Source organism: Garra rufa, chromosome 8 (genome assembly GCF_049309525.1).
Source record: "Garra rufa chromosome 8, GarRuf1.0, whole genome shotgun sequence".
Lineage (NCBI taxonomy): Eukaryota > Metazoa > Chordata > Actinopteri > Cypriniformes > Cyprinidae > Garra > Garra rufa.
In genome coordinates this window covers 41,650,376-41,668,630 of record NC_133368.1, presented here as the reverse complement: position 1 = coordinate 41,668,630, position 18,255 = coordinate 41,650,376, and the positions used below count along the sequence as shown (strand labels likewise).

The 18,255-nt window shown below is 31.1% G+C and overlaps 1 protein-coding gene across 1 annotated transcript in view; it reads right to left on the bottom strand.

The window, feature by feature from the left end:
- Positions 1–18,255, bottom strand: part of adarb1b (adenosine deaminase RNA specific B1b) — a 69,487-nt gene that overhangs the window by 28,538 nt on the left and 22,694 nt on the right. Inside the window, exons 2-5 of the mRNA XM_073845113.1 lie at positions 14,216–15,280; positions 3,629–3,743; positions 3,176–3,344; positions 28–189 (exon numbers count right to left, since the gene is read on the bottom strand). Coding sequence (XP_073701214.1) covers positions 28–189; positions 3,176–3,344; positions 3,629–3,743; positions 14,216–15,280 — 1,511 coding nt within the window. The remainder of the gene's footprint in view (positions 1–27; positions 190–3,175; positions 3,345–3,628; positions 3,744–14,215; positions 15,281–18,255) is intronic.

The window sequence follows — 18,255 nt, the reverse complement described above, 5'->3', positions numbered from 1 at the left end:
AACTGAATAGTTTGGTGTATTAAGAACTCATTCTCACCCTCTACACCCGCCTCGTGAGGAGAGAAAATCCGAGCGTCCCCACAGGGCGATGTGCTGATGTAAAGATGAAACTGGACGTTGTCTTTCAGGCGGTAGCCACGTTTGTCACACTGTGTGAATATGGACTTCTGGTGCTCCTCTTTATTGTTACTACATTTGGAGTCAAACAGCAGAAAAATTCTTTAGAATTCTTGTGTAAACTGTACGACCATAATTACTTTGAGATATTTTGACTGCAATTTGAACTTCAAAATGATAAACATTTAAAGGAGTGAAGAGTATATGTATTAAAAATCTCATACAATGTTTTTTTGAACCTAGTCCAAATAAATGAAATAAATATGTAATATGAAACCACAACAATAATTATAATAAATTATTATTATTGTTATTATTATTATTAAATATAGTACAGTTTATATTCTTTATTTTAATGTAATTTTTATTGTTATTAATAATTAAATAGAGTACAGCATTTGGTGGTTTAATAAAAAAATAAATAAAGAAATAGAATGAAACAATAATAACAATAAATTATTATTATTAGTACTATAGTTTATACAAAATATATAAAATATGTAATTGAATGTAAAATAATAAATTCATAATAATAATATTATTTATTACAGAATATATTTTATCTCAGTGTATGAGACATACTGTATAACTTAAATTAAAATAAACAACAACAGCAACAATAAAAAGAATATAACTTAATAAAAATGTATATAAAAATAATAATATCAATAATACATTATTATTATTATTAACACTATAGTTTATATATTATACTATTGTTAATATAATTTATTTTAATGTAATAAAAAAAAAAATAATAAAAAAATAAATAAAAATTCAATAGATTACAGCCTTTGGTGGTTTAATAAATAGCAAAAAGCTAGATCTTGATTAATCTATATAACGTATTAATGAAAATATGTAAATTAATCTAATAAAATAATTATAAGTTATTATTATTATTTATTATAGAATAGATTTTATCTCAGTGTGAGACATATATAACTTAAAAAATAATATATATTAACCTAAAGTGTATATGAAACAATAACAACAACAATAATAATAATAATACATTATTATTATTATTATTATAGTTTATATAATTAATTGTAATAACATTTTCATAAATATTTCAACAGATCACAGCATTTGGTGGTTTAATCAATGCAACAGGCTAGATCACAATTAATCTATTTCATATCAGTATAAACTAAAATATGTAAATGGATCTAAATTAATAATTATAGTTTATTATTATTTATTACAGTCTATGAGACATACAGTAGATAACTTAAAAAAAATATATATATATATTAACTTTAAAACAATACTTAAAACAACAAACAACAAAAATAATACATTGACTTAATTAATTAATTACATTTTCATAAATATTTCAACAGATCACAGCATTTGGTGGTTTAATAAACTGCAAAAGGCTAGATCATGAATAATCTATATCATGTATATATTAAACTATATAAATAGATCTAAAATAATAATGATAATTTACTATTTATTACAGAATAAATTTGATCTCAGTGTATGAGAATTAAAATATGTAAATGAATGTAAAATAATAAAATAATAATTATAATTTATTATTATTATTTGTTACAGAATAAATTCTATCTAAGTGTATGAGAGATTTATAATTTAAAGAAAAAAAAATAAAAAAATAAATAAACTTAAAAAATGTATATGAAACAATAACAATAACAACAATAATAATAATACATTTATTATTATAGTTTACATAAATAATTTTAATTACATTTTTATAAATAATTTAATAGATTCCAACATTTGGTGGTTTAATAAACTGCAAAAGGCTAGATCACGAATAATCTATATAAGTACAAATTAAAATATTATAAATTATAAATGAATCTAAAATAATAACGATAATTTATTATTATTTATTACAGAATACATTTTATACATTTGATCTCAGTGTATGAGACAATTAAAATATGTAAATGAATCAAAAATAATAAATATAATTTATTATTATTATTTATTACAATATAAATTAGATCTGTGTATGAGACATATAACTTAAAAAAATTAAAATACAACATTACATATATATATATATATATATATATATATATATATATATATATATATATATATATATATATATATATATATATATATATATATATATTTTAACTTAAAAATGTACATGAAACAATACCAACAACAATAAACTGTTACTATTATTATAGTTTATATACTTAATTTTAATTACATTTCGATAAATATTTTAATATATTACAGCATTTGGGGGTTTAATTAATTCCAAAAGCCTATATCGTGATTCATTAAGTGTCTAAATAAATATAATCTATAAATATAATATAATAAATATAATGTCTAAATGCTGTTCATGTGTATATATGTGACCCTGGACCACAAAACCAGTCATAAGGTTAAATTTGACAAAACTGAGATTTATACATCATATGAAAGTTCAATAAATAAGCTTTCTATTGATGTATGGTTTGTTAGGATATGACAATATTTGGCCGAGATATAACTATTTGAAAATCTGAAATCTGAGGGTGCAAAAAAAATCTAAATACTGAGAAAATCACCTTTAAAGTTGTCCAAATTAAGTTCTTAACAATGCATATTACTAATCAAAAATTACATTTTGATATATTTATAAAAGGAATTTTACAAAAAATCTTCATGGAACAATTTCCTAATGATTTTTGGCATAAAAGAAAAATCAATAATTTTGACCCATACTATGTATTTTTGGCTATTGCTACAAATATACCCCAGCGACTTAAGACTGTTTTTTTGGGCCAGGGTCATATATATTTTGTTGTTTGTGTGTTTATTATTACCTTTTTTTATATTATTATTTTAAATATATTTCCATATATATTAAAACTCAATCACAGCATTTAGTGGTTTAATAAATTGCAAAAGGCCATATCCTGATTCGTTAAGTGTGCATCTCTATTTAAAACCGTATACAATAACAAAATATTAAATTAAAACTTGCTTATGAGTTTAATTTCCCTTCCTTCTAGGCTAAACATCCATCATGCTATGGTGACATACTGTATGAGACACACAGACACACAAGACAGCGTCTCACCTTAAGAAGTACTCCAGCTGCATGTAGAGATACCTGATCAGGGAGCGACGAGCAATGATTTCAGCGTGACAGTCGTTGAGCGCCAGGCCACGGTCGCTCATATACTCGCCGTTTATACACTTGGTTCCCGTGGAGACGCAGATGACCTGAGCGTCCTTGACATCAGTACCTGAGGTAAAAGCAGGAGGAAACACACCAACAAAAATCACACTGACTATCTCTAGACTCAATAAGCAATGTAAAGATTCAGGTTTTAATTTCTTGACTTCATAAGTGATTCTTTTAGTAGATAAAGCATCAGTGAGTGATTCATTAGGCTGATTCAAATTGATTACAAATGAGTCTTAACTGATTCACATGGCTTAGAGTCATTTGGCGGGAAAATGTTTTAAAACATTCTTAAATTTTTTAAATGTAACTGTTTCTGAATAAGAATTCTATGTAGAACTCTACCTGTTGTCATGACAACACCAGCCAGAACTTTCCGTCGTGCATGTGGAGACGTGAAGTTGTCAGTGAGCTCGCTGAATTTGTCCACCACCAGACGAGAAACAGCATCTGCAAGAACCTGATAAAGAGCATACAAATGTCAGACTTCACATAGAGGGCAATGCTAACATCAATAATACATGAACACAAATCAGTACATCCATGATACCGCTATAGGCAAGCATGGAATATTCAGAACAATAGAGACTTCATGACTACATTCAACATTCAGTCATGAAAAAACGTTTCTTGTCTTACTGTTCATGACTCATGGGTATAGAAAGCCATTTCTGCATCAGGATGAAACAATACAAAGGTGTTCTGACTCTTTGTCTCGCAATTCAGAGAAAATAAGTCAGAACAAACCCAAAATTGTGTGACACAAACTTGCAATTCAGAGGAAGAATTCTAACTTTTTTGAGTTTCTATCTTACAATTCTGAACTTTTTCTCTGGATTAGCAATTCTCTTCTATTTGTTTGTGCCATGGAATAAAAATGTAAAATTGTAAGTTACAGTTGAGGTCAAAAGTTTACACCCCCTGTCAAGATCATTAAAAATGTTATTTATTTTACCACATTAAGAGGGATCAAATAAAATGCATGTACTGATCTGAATAGGATATTTCACATAAAATATATTTAAATATAGTCCACAAGAGAAAATAATAGTTGAATTTATACAAATGACCCCATTCAAGTTTACATACACTTGATTCTTAATACTGTGTTGTTACCTGAATGATCCACAGCTGTGTTTTTTTGTTTAGTGATAGTTGTTCATGAGTCCCTTGTTTGTCCTGAGCAGTTAAACTGCCTGATATTCTTTAGAAAAATCCTTCAGGTCCCACAAATTCTGTGGTTTTCCAGCATCTTTGTGTATTTTAACTCTTTCCAACAATGACTGGATGACTGTTTTGAGATCCATCTTTTCACACTGAGGACAACTGAGGCACTCATATGCAACTATTACAGAAATTTCAAGCGCTCACTGATGCTTAAGAAGAAAAAAAAACAATGCATTAAGCACTAAACTTTTGATCAGAATAAAAATGTGCTTATTTTGCTTAAATATCATATTGTATGTGTTTCCTTCTGGAGAATCAGAGAGCATTTGAACCTTCTGTAATAGTTGCATATGAGTCCCTCAGTTGTCCTCAGTGTGAAAAGATGGATCTCAAAATCATACAGTCATAGTTGGAAAGGATTCAAATGCACAAAAATGCTGAAAAACCAAAGAATTTGTGGGACCTGAAGGATTTTTCTGAAGAACAGCAGGCATTTTAACTGTTTGGGACAAACAAGGGACTCATTAACAACTATCACTAAACAAACACACACACACACAAAAAAACAAACAAAAAAAAAACAAATGTGGACCATTCAGGTAACAACACAGTATTATGAATCAAGTGTATGTAAACTTTTGAACAGGGTCATTTTTATAAATTTAGCTATTATTTTTTTCTTCTGGACTACATGTAAACATCTTTTATGTGAAATATCTTATTCAGGGCAGTACTAAATAAACAATAACATGCATTTTGTATGATCTCTCTTATTTTGGTAAAATACTTAACATTTTTGATTGATCATGATTATGAAAGCGGGTGTAAACTTTTGACCACAACTGTCTGAATTGTCAAGTCAAGATTTGTAAGACTGCAAAATTTAAATTCAAAAGTTAATACATTTGAATACATTTCGCAACCTCACAAATCCATTATTTTCATCCCAAGGCAGAAATAAGCTTCCATATATGGGTGAAAATAAAATAAAATGAAATAAAATCTCACTCCTCTCCCTTCAACAAACTTTCATCAATATGTATTATCCTCTTCTCATAATCCAATCAATTCCTCACGGATAAAAATCAAGTCAAAGCTCTACATTTTTTTCAAAACTGAGCTTACAAGGAAAAGTTTAATACTGAGTTTCAACACGATGTACTGATTTTTAATGGAACAAAATGAAATTCAACCGATTATTTCAAAGAACCTGCTCCTCTATGAATGACTGCAAAGCGAAATTTACCGCAGACCTCGGATTCACCTTCTGCTGCTGCAATATAATATCAATATTTCATCGAAAGCCTTCAGGCACCTCTGTGATTCCTTTCCGCTAACAGTGCCCTCCACTTCACATTCCTTAAGCTCCCTGTTAATATGCTGGAAAATGATTATGCCAGGGAAAAAAATCAACGGCCGAATGGGCAAGAATTAGAGACATTAGTCTAACATTACTTCCCAAATACTTCGGAGTCACTCGGTCGGAGACGGCTAATGGGAGTTTTAAGCGGAGCATGCTCTCGATATATTATCAGGAGACAGCAAAATCTCCCAGCCTACAGAAGGCTGCGCTTTACTCTCATGATAAAACACACTAGTTTTTACCATCATCTTTATTTGCTTTCATTTCCCATTAGCGCCTGGGGACAGATGACGGGAAATTCACTAGCCAACTAGACACTGACAGATTTCACAAGCTTCTAGAAAAGTAAGAAAGTGGAAAAAGAGGCTAACGCAGAGATGTATATATATTAAAAAGAAATAAATTGCATTCTTGAGATTATACAATACATTTTATATTAATATCAGCATAATTTTATAGGTAATTTTATCGATTTTTTTATATAGTCTACTTGTTAAACATTATGGTAATACAATTATATAAAATAAAAAATATAACTGATCATTTTAAGTGGCAATACACATACATACATACATACATATACATACATACACACACACACACACACACACACACACACACACACACACACACACACACACACACACACACACACACACACACACACACACACACACACACACATATATACACACTTCATAATAATACATAATGAACAATTATTGAAATAAAGTAATTTAACAATAACAAAAAACAATAGATTTATACTATAAATTAAACATTTAATATTTATAGTAATAATATTAGCTAATAAAATTAATATTGTTTATGTAAATTAATGTTATTTAAAAAAAATTGTATATATAAATTATTTAGAATGGCAATTAGTGTAAATATGTAAAAAAGGTGTATATATTTTATGATTATTCTATAAATATTCGATAATTATATATACATATATAAAATTAAAATACTGTTATATATATAAAAAAAAATTAATATATAGTATAGTTTTATTTATATATAGTTCAGTATAGTCCACATTTAATATTTATGATATTTATATTTTATAATTATGATACAATCATTTGATAATTATATTAGCTAAATTGTTGTTCGCCCAATAAGTGACATATTTTTAAAAGCCAATGTCCATTTTTAATACAATCCAATGATTAAATATATTTATAAAATACTGTTATTAAATATATATAAATAAATATTTACTATATTCTAGGATTTATTAAAAAATAAGCATTACCGTAAGTTTATTAAAATGTGCCATTATTTATTGCATTTACAGCAAAAACTATACTTATATATCAACTACATTGATATATATTCGCCCACTGTAGACGTGAAGTCAGTTTGTATATCCCCACACGAGTGCAGGAAAAACACACCTGAAACGATCAGTCGTCCTGTGACGAGAGTCTATTTAACCTCTCGCCATCTGGTTAAAACAAATACACCTCTCCACCTTGGGTCTCATATTGACAGCATGTTAAATATGTGGCTATCAGATTGGGGATGGATAATGGGGTTTTGCATTCATGGCGCTGCATCTGTCACGCAGACCGACAACCCAAGAGCCATCAGCATCAGAGACAAAACATGCCGCTGACAGGACTGCTCTTTAGTGGACAGGTAGTGGGCAGGCTGAAACAAAATGTTCTTGTTTTGACACGGTTCAGAGGAAGATGTTAATTAAGATTGGGTCGCTTCCAGGCCCAGCCTTATCTTAAAAGCAGGATTAACAGAGGATTTCAGAAATGTGTAAATAGACGTCTTCACACACAAAAGCCAGTCGTTGGTCATTTCGGCTCACCGTGTTGTTTCACCGGCAGGCGTGAGCAATATATTGAATATGCATGACATATTCCCAATGCTTTGCTAGTGACATGACATTGAGCAACTTAATGATTTTAACATTTTTATCTGGCCATTCAAATTCCTAAAGCCCTTCTTTGTCTAAAAACTTGCAAATGCTAAAAGGGTAATAAGAGATTAAATTTAGTGGGAGTTGGTACTGTAAGTTTGATTAATTAAATGAATCAGTTCAGGGCAATTAAGTGAATCAGTTTAGAATTTCCAATTTAGTTTAAATATAACAATAAAATAAAATAAAAAGTTTAAAACTGCTTTAAATTATTTTTGTTTTTCCAAAAAATATACATTAAAAAGTTTTCTGTTTAATTTAATTTGATAGCATTTTTGTTTTTGTTTTTCAGAGGAAAAATAAGATACATTTTTCTCTAATTTACAGAAGAAACCCACTAAAATATAATTTAGTGTAACAATTATGTCAGTCATATTTACGACACAAATCTTAAATTACTTTCACCCCAAATACTAATTAGTTGCAATTCTACATTTTTAAATTTTAACATTTTTATCTGGCTATTAAAATTCCTAAAGACAAGTTCCAAAGCCCTTCTTTGTCTAAAAACTTGCAAATGCTAAAACAGTAATAAGAGATTTAAGTCAGTGGGAGTTGGTACTGTAAGTTTGATTCATCAAATGAATCAGTTCAGGGCAATAAAGTGAATCAGTTTAGAAATTTCCCAAAATAGTCACTCAAATTATAAGTCCCAACATCAAAGTTTTTATTTTTTTATATATATATTTTAACAATATTTTAGTTAAAATATAACAATAAAATAAAATAAAAAGTTTAAAACTGCTTTAAATTATTTTTGTTTTTCCAAAAAATATATATTAAAAAGTTTTCTGTTTAATTTAATTTGATTGCATTTTTGTTTTTGTTTTTCAGAGGAAAAATAAGATACATTTTTCTCTAATTTACAGAAGAAACCCACTAAAATGGAAGTGATTCAAATTCCAAAAATTATTAGTCCCAACATCAAAGTTTTTTTTTAGTATTTTGGTCAAATATAACAATAAAATAAAACAATAAAATAAAACAGTTTAATAATGCTTTAAATAGTTTTTGTTTTTCAAAAAAATAAATAAATAAATAATAATAAATAAATAATAATAATAAATAAATAAATAAATAAATAAATAAACAAACAAACACATATATATATATATATATATATATATATATTTTTTTTTTGTCTGTTTAATTTAATTTGATTGCATTTTTGTTTTTCTAAGGTAAAATAGATACATTTTTCTCTAATTTACAGAAGAAACCCACTAAAATATAATTTAGTGTAACAATTATGTCAGTCATATTTACGACACAAATCTTAAATTACTTTCACCCCAAATACTAATTAGTTGCAATTCTACATTTTTAAATTTTAACATTTTTATCTGGCTATTAAAATTCCTAAAGACAAGTTCCAAAGCCCTTCTTTGTCTAACAACTTGCAAATGCTAAAACAGTAATAAGAGATTTAAGTCAGTGGGAGTTGGTACTGTAAGTTTGATTCATCAAATGAATCAGTTCAGGGCAATAAAGTGAATCAGTTTAGAAATTTCCCAAAATAGTCACTCAAATTATAAGTCCCAACATCAAAGTTTTTTTTTTTAATATATATATTTTAACAATATTTTAGTTAAAATATAACAATAAAATAAAACAAAAAGCCCACTTGATGATAGATCAAATATATAAAATATATAAATGTGTCAAAGACGAAAAAGGGTTTAAGCATAAAAACAATAAGTGTAATACTGCTTTAAATTGTTGTTGTTTTTCCCCAAAAAAATATTTAAAAGTTTTTTGCTTAATATAATTGCATTTTTGCTTTTGTTTTTCTGAGGAAAAAAGAAATATCTTGAATGTTTTCTCTAATTTATAGAAGACACCCGCTGAAATGTTATTCAGTGTAACAATCTTGCCAGTCATATTTAGAACAAAAATCATTTTTATGACACATTAAAAGACTAATTAGTATTAATTCTACATTTTTAAAATTTGCCACTATGCTCGCTTTTGCCCATTTGTCAGTAAGAATTCTTTACTCATTTAAAATACAATAAAAATTAATATGCTCCCTTATTCTTTTATGTATTTTAATATGTACAAGTCAGAATAAGCATGTTGTTTGAATGTTTAGATAAATAGTGTTACACTGAATGACAATGCAACATTATTTCAACCAAATTTTGACATTTTATTCTCCAAATAAGGTTATTTGAAACCTTAAAAGTAGAAACTTTACTTACATTTAATGTGCTTTCTTCAACATAAAATCACTTTTGTAAATTTCTTTTGACGTGGACATCTAACGTCTTTGACCCAAATGTAGAATATCAATGAAAAAAGTATTAAACATATTAGGAAAAGTTTTTAAGCTATATCACTTTTTTGACAGAGCTCATCTTCATTTCCATTAAGCTTTGTTCCTAATGAAGACGGTCATTTGTGCCGGCTTTGCGCATCGCGTTATAAAGGCTTAGATGATGATCTCCGATAAACTTAAACGGATCAGAAACTTCAATTAAACACTGAGATGTGAAGGACCGATTTCTTATATTCGTCAGATTGTTACAGATCAGATACTTTATCAGGCAGTCTGGTGTTTGTGCTAAAGGAACCAACAGTACCAAGTACCAACCAAGTTTTTAAAAGGTTTAAATGAAGTTCAACATTAAAGTTTGAGTTTGTGGAAAAGTCTTCTGACTTTAATTAAAGTATAACTGTAATGCAGTCTTACCAGCTGAGGACTGCATATCTCTAGGGTATAAATAAACCATTACCATTTACTGCTGCATAGCTATTAATAATTAAAGCGCCTTTTTAAAAACTTGGTGAATAAACTGAAAGGTTAAAGGGCGTTTAAGATGATGTGTCTATGTTGTGTTGCATCTAGATTTCAATTCTTCTAGTTTCAATGCTGAGACTCCAAACCACATGTACTTGGCCGTTGCATTGCGTCTCAGTGGTAAACTTTGCAGTTCATTTAATGTTTTTTCACCTAAAAATGACAATTCTGTCATCTTTTACTCACAATCATGTTCCAAACCCAGGTAAAAGTCCAGGAAATAAATAAATAAATAAATAAATAAATATATATATATATATATATATATATATATATATATATCTCAAGCAGTTTAATCTAGGGCTGTCACTAATGGTTATTTTGGTAATCGAGCAATCGGTCGATTATTCTAATGGTAAACTGAGTAATCAAATAATTTTTTTAAGGTAATAAAAATAGACCTAAGCTAATAATGGCCTTTAAACGTCATCCAAGACGTTCAGGTCTTTCTTTCTTCAGTCGTAAAGAAATTATGTTTCTTGAGGAAAACATTTCAGGAATTATATCCATATAGTGGACTTCTATGATGCCCGCGAGTTTCAATGCAGCCTCTAATGGCTCTAAACAATCCCAGTCGAGGAAGAAGGGTCTTATATAGCAAAACGATCTGTCATTTTCTAAACAAATTGAAAATTTTATACTTTTCAACCTCAAATGCTCATCTTGTCTCGTCGTAATCCGGGTCAATACAGTTAGGGTATGTCAAAAAACTCCCATCTCGTTTTCTTTTTCAACTTCAAAATCATCCTACATCGCTGTTTTACCTTTTTTTGTAAAGGGCGTTTGATCTTCTTTGAATTGTTCACTTTGTAAACACTGGGTGAGTACATCTGCAGCGATGTAGGACAATTTTAAAGTTGGAGGAGAAAATGAGATGGGAGTTTTTTGACATACCCTAATTGTTTACAGAGAGCTAGACAAGACTTGCATTTGAGGTTAAAAAGTATATAAATTGCCAATTGGTTTCGAAAATGGCCAATATTTTTTCTAGATAAGACCCTTCTTCCTCGGCTGGAATTGTTTAGAGCTCTTTAAAGGTGCATTTAAACTGCATTTTGGAAGTTCAAACTTGAGGGCACCATTGAAGTCCACTATATGGAGAAAAATCCTGAAATGTTTTCCTCAAGAAACAATTATAAATGATGACACACATATAAATGATGACAGTTTGTGTGAAGCAGCATTAACTGTGAATGGAGACACAAGTACGTAAACGACATAGTTAATAATAAAGCGCATATATTAAACCTGCATCGCATATTTCAATTTAATTGAATCGCAGCGTTTGTAAATTCACAATATCATTATGCTTTATTATGATTTTTAAATGGGTTTATTATATCATGCAGCCTTGGAAAATGGTCTAATAATGCGTTTCATGGATTCTCGTCGGAGGAATGCACCATTGCCACTTACTAGACACGGGCAAATTGCAGTAGGGGATTTTTTTTTTATCAAGTACTCGAATAGACCAATTTGGTGTTTGTAAACAGTGACGATTTTTTTGGTTGCAGAAAATGACAGTTTTAAAGTAGCAGTCTATGGAAGCCATGTAATAAAAGAATTAAAAAAAAAATTGTATAAATCACAATTTCAAGATTATATCTCACAATTCTGATAAGAAAAATCTTGTTATTCTCTCTTTTCCCCTCGGCTCAGAATCATGACTTTGTATCCCACACTTCTGGCTTTTTTTCCCTCGGAATTGACAAACTCACAATTGTTGAGTTAAATCAAGTTATAAAGTCTAAACTAGGAGATATAAACTTGCATTTGCAAGAATAAAGTCAGAATAGCGAGATAAATGTTATATAAAATATTACAGGTTTAAATAGTATTTTATGGTAATCACAGCAGGTTTCATCCATAGCCTATCTGTTTAAACATCCGCATTTAGTTTCAAATGGCTTCTCTGATGACAGTATTCTGTAAAAATTATTTTAGTTCTGATTCTGACATCCAAAGGCACAATAATAATTTTATCCATTTTCCTCCACTTGTAACCAGTATTTTTCTCTCGCTAAATTCATAAATTCATGCTGAGATAAACGTTTTAAATATAAAGTTTTGAATATAGAAATATTAAATGTTTTAAATAACTGAAATTATACGTTACAATAAAACTAAATTCGCCAGCAGGTGGCAGCAAGAAACTGGTTCGTTTGAACAGCTGATTTATTCGGGAATGAAACAAGTGACTGTTACTTTATTTGGAAGTATTTTTGTTGATAAAATAGAGTAAAATCAGGCAGTAGAGCTCTGTGTTCTCTGCTAATTACCCGACTGTAAATGATGCGAGCGGTGTCATTATGTTGTCAGTAGCTGCAGCCGTAGCGGGGATGATTTTTGGCGTGTCGGCAGAACAACAACAATGCACTATATGTTTCTTTTCCCCTCATTTTCTCAAATTGACGGAAATCCGTCGTAGACTCGCTGCAGTTAACGAAAATCTGTTGTAGCGAGAAAGAACTTTAATCCCTGAATCCACTGACATTTTTGTCTAGAACTATTTGGGCTATTTTTGCAACAGTTTAAAGTTAAACCTTTAATTGATGAATTTGTTTATTATAAGCAAGCAGCTTTTTGCTTCACAAGATGTTAATTAATGGACTGGAGTGGTGTGGATTGTTTGTGGATTATCCACTGGTGAGCAGAACTATTCCTTTATTAAAGGGATGGTTCGGAGTAGAATTGACTTCATTGCTATGCACTCCGAAGCCCATGTAAATACCCCATCCAAAGTTTTTTTTACCTTAGTCAAACATTTATGGAGATATTAGAGTTTTTCGAATTGCTTGTTACAGGAGTGAATGGTACATGTGATGTATCTCGTAAATTGCACCACTAAACGTGCAAGTAATCTTACCAAACTTGTACAGTAGTGTAAATAGGTTATGTACTCACAAAACGCTGCATCAGAACATTTGTAAGTCCACCATGAGTGTTTTAAAAACACGTTTTAGCCGATCCCTACTAGTCTCAAAAACTACAAATGGCGACACGTCGACGTCACTTCCCTGGTTTGAAAAAAGCACGTAAAAGTCCTCCTACAAGTTGACATGCACACAGATGTAGTAGAAGGACTTTTACATGCTTTTTTCAAACCAGGGAAGTGACGTCGACTTGTAGTTTCTGAGACTAGTAGTTCTCGGGTAAAACGTGTTTTTAAAACACTCATGGTGGACTTACAAATGTTCTGATGCAGAGTTTTGTGAGTACATAACCTATTTACACTACTGTACAAGTTTGGTAAGATTACTTGCATGTTTAGTGGTGCAATTTACGAGATACATCACATGTACCATTCACTCCTGTAACAAGCAATTCGAAAAACTCTAATATCTCCATAAATGTTTGACTAAGGTAAAAAAAACTTTGGATGGTGTATTTACATGGGCTTCGGAGTGCATAGCAATGAAGTCAAATCTACTCCGAACCATCCCTTTAAACTGTTTGGAAGTTTTGTTTACCTGGTCTTTCAATAAAGGGACATAAACCTCCTAGAGTTTTGTTAAAAATATCTTAATTTGTGCTTTAACCAAAGTGTTGTGGGTCTGGAAAACAGAATTTTTACTTTTGGATGAACTACACATCAGTCACCATGCATAGCCAAGTTTTCAGGTGAATATGAAAGACTTGGAGACTAAGTTGTGCATCTCTTACCTGCGGCAGGTGCAGCTGTAGCCCCTCTCTTGGAATGGGTTGGCGGGACGGGGTCTGGTCCAGTTGCATGTTGAAGAGCGCCGACAGAGCCGCTTGGGCAGCCCGAGCTTTAGCTAGTTTCTTATTTCGTCCCGAGCCCTCAAACGTCTGCGAATCCACAGTCACCGACATCACAAAGTTTTTAGCGTGGCTTTCCCCGCTCTCCGACACAAACTCATATTTGAGGCCTGGGCGCAGCTCATTGAGAATCATGACTGGGTTTTTTCCGCTGTTCGAGGAGGTGAAGGAGGAGGGCAGAGGCAGCGGCGCCTGCACCAGGCTGTTCGTACCTGGCGCCTGGGGCACGGGATACTCTCCCAGCGGTTTTAAGGAGCCGTTGCCGTTGGAGCCCAGAAAAAATGTTTCCTCGGACGGTGCCGGCGTCTCAAACCCGTTGAAGAGCATGTCAGGGAAGTCAGCCTGGTCGGAGGTGAAATCTGTATTGACGGTGAGTGTGCGGCCCATGGCCAGGTGCGCCTCGGATGCATTCGGGAACTGCACGAAGGAACGCAGCGCCTTCTCTGCGGCGTTCAGCTTGGCTTTTTTCTTCGTAGGCCCAGAGCCCTCAAACAACTGACCATTGACTTCAACGGTCATGACGAAGACGGGCGCATGGACCGGGCCGGTCTGCGAGAGCAGCTTGTACTGCAAACCCGGTTTGATCTCGTTCAGCTGCATCAGGGCGTTCTTGGGCAGAACCGGCCCTGGCGTTTTCTTACGCTTCTTGGGTCTGAATTTGGAGTGCGCATGGCCATTGTTGCCCTCCTCCAGGGGCCGCTTGCGACCCCCTCCTCCACTACCGTTGGGGAGCTGCTCCACCAGGCCAGCTCCCTCCTTAGAGGAGACGTTGTCCAGGTTGCGGTTTTCCTTTACGTCGGTGCTGCATGAACCTGCGGTGCCCAGAAAGAGTAACTTACAACGCCTTCGTTGCAGGATCTTGTAAATGTAAAATTTATAGATTCCTTTATCTTTCTTTGTAACCGAACAAGTGATGTGTGTTCCTTTTGTTGTGTGTGCCGAGGGACTCTAGCATGACACGTTTTTAGACTAATCTTGTGAAAAATCATCATGAGAGAAATTTCAGAGATGACACTGAACAAAAATCTTTCAAGGAAAAAAAAACTATTAATTAAGATAATTAAGGAAGACTATGAAGTATAAAATCTAAATCATCATAATCGTCAGTTTAATTTAAGTACAGTTTCGGTTTTACAGGCAATGGCGTGTGCAGAGTCAATCAATCATCTCGTTGGAGATAAAATATGTATTATTGGAGAACAAAAGCAAAGCTTTGAAAAGACTAATAACTACTTAAATTAGGCTCTTTTTGAGGGATGACAAATTCACTTTTTCAGATCCCTTTATATAAATAGAGCTTATAAAGTTTGGTTCACAATTAAAATGTTCAATATTTTTTCATGTTTTTACTGTGGTGTTTTGTGATTTTTTTTCTCTGATCTCACAAAACCTTAAGCATCGTATTTCAACCCAAAATCAAAAGAAAGAATAAATAACTCAAAAAAAATCTCAATCAATTAAAAGATTTAAACTGTTTAATCTTAAGGTGTTTTGTAAATACTGCAATCAGTTCCTTTAAATTTTTTTTTAAATCAAATTAAAATACAATTAAATAAAATAAATAAATACTAACCAGCTAAATAAATAAATAAATATGTATGCATTCATTCAATTATTAGGTTTGCCAATATTTATGAAACTTATGCAATATTTTTCACTCCTGAATGCTATAAAATGTGACCCTGGACCACAAAACCAGTCTTAAGTAGCACAGGTATATTTTAGCAAAAATACATTGTCAAAATTATCGATTTTTTTAATGCCAAAAATCATTAGGATATTAAGTAAAGATAATGTTCTATTAAGATATTTTGATAATTTCCTACTGTAAATATATCAAAACTTAATTTTTGATTAGTAATATGCATTGCTAAGAACTTCATTTATACAACTTTAAAGGCAATTTTCTCAATATTTAGATTTTTTTTGCCCCCTCAGATTCCAGATTTAAAGATTTTAAATAGTTGTATCTCAGCCAAATATTGTCCCTTCATATCACACATCAATGGAAAGCTTAATTATTAAGCTTTCAGATGATGTATACATCTCAATTTCAAAAATTGACACTTATGACTTGGTTTGTGGTCCAGGGTCACAAATTAGATTTTAGAAATCAAATTAAATGAACACAGCAATGGTTTAAAAAAAAAAAAAGGGAACATATTAAATTGCATATATTAATGTGTTAACTATGACAGTAAAAAACAATGAATAATAAAACAAAACAAAAAAAAAGTTTATTATTATTTAATTTTGATTTTGGGGTGAAACATCCTGGAAATGGTTTCTTGAGACTCATCATCTCTCGTGTGTATATTTACACATGTATAATTTCCTCTTAATAAGCAGACGAAACACACATCATCATGTCCTGTTGACAAAGCTGATGGAACTTTGGCTAAATTTTCATTTATAACATCCTTCAGCAAAAGCTCGCTAGGTTACTGCTTTCAGTGCTCTGGTAGAGAGAGAATAGCATCCGTGAACAGTAGGGGAACAGAGTAAGAGCTCTCTGCAAACAGTAGGAACAACAGGGAGGATAAGGGAGTGGGTGCAAGGCAGGAGGAGAAATAAAATGAAGATATCTGAGAAGAGAGAAAGCCGTGTGAGAGAAAACACAGGAGGGAGCAAGAGAAAACGTGGAGGAAAGAAAGAAAAAGAGATATAAGGGAGAGGGAGAGAGAGAAATATACAAAACAGTCTGGAGCAGAATCTGAAAAATCAAAACCCTTCTTGTGCATGTGAATATACATATCCATGTTACACACACACACACACACACACACACACACACACACACTCGTACTCTTCAGATAATAAAATCAATTTGACCTCATGTGATCAATTCTGGCTTAAATAAGTGAAACCATTCTTGCTAAAACAACGGCTTTGCTTCAAAACCTAGTGAGCGGCCTACTTAGGCAGCATTTTAAAGCATCACACACTACCAGTCAAAAGATTTTTTAAATATTTTTTAAAGTCTTTTCTGCTCACCAAACCTGCATTTATTTGATCTAAAGTACTGAAATATTTTTACTATTTAAAATAACTGTTTTCTATTCGAATGTATTTTAAAATGTAACTTATTTCTGTGATCAAAGCTAAATTTTCAGCATCATTACTCCAGCCTTCAGTGTCAAATAATCCTTCAGAAAATATTCTAATATGCTGATTTGCTGTTTAAGAAACATTTATTATTATTATTATTATCATCATCAATATGTAAACAGTTGAGTTCTATATTTTTAGGATTCTTTGATGAACAGAAAGATCCAAGGATCAGCATTTAACTGAAAGAAAAAGCTTTGTTTTGGGAAAGAAATTATAGAAATGAATGCTTATTTAGTAAGGATGCTTTAATTTGATCAAAAGTGATGATAAAGGCATTTATAATGTCACAAAAGATTTATATTTCAGATAAACGCTGTTCTTCTGAACTTTCTATTCATAAAAGAAACCTGAAAAACTCCATTGTGTTCAACATAATTATAATAATAAAAGTTGTTTTGAGCAGCAAATCAGAATATTAGAATGATTTCTGAAGGATCATGTGACTAGAGTAATGATGCTAAAAAATCAGCTTTGAAATCACAGGAATAAATTATATTTTAAAATATATTCAAATAGAAAACAGTTATATTAAATAGTACAAATATTTCTAAATTTTACTGTTTTTGCTGTACTTTGAATTAAATAAATGGAGGCTAGGTGAGCAGAAGAGACTTCTTTAAAAAAAAAAAAACATTTAAAATATCACTGTTCAAAAACTTTTGACTGGTAGCTGCCCAAAAAACAGCTGTCTGCACATTTGCTGCAACAAACTGCATCTAATGCTCTTATAATTCATTCAAGTAACAAAAATAATTAACAAAACATACAATCTAATTACAAATTGACTATTTTAGACAATATCTGTTATGCTT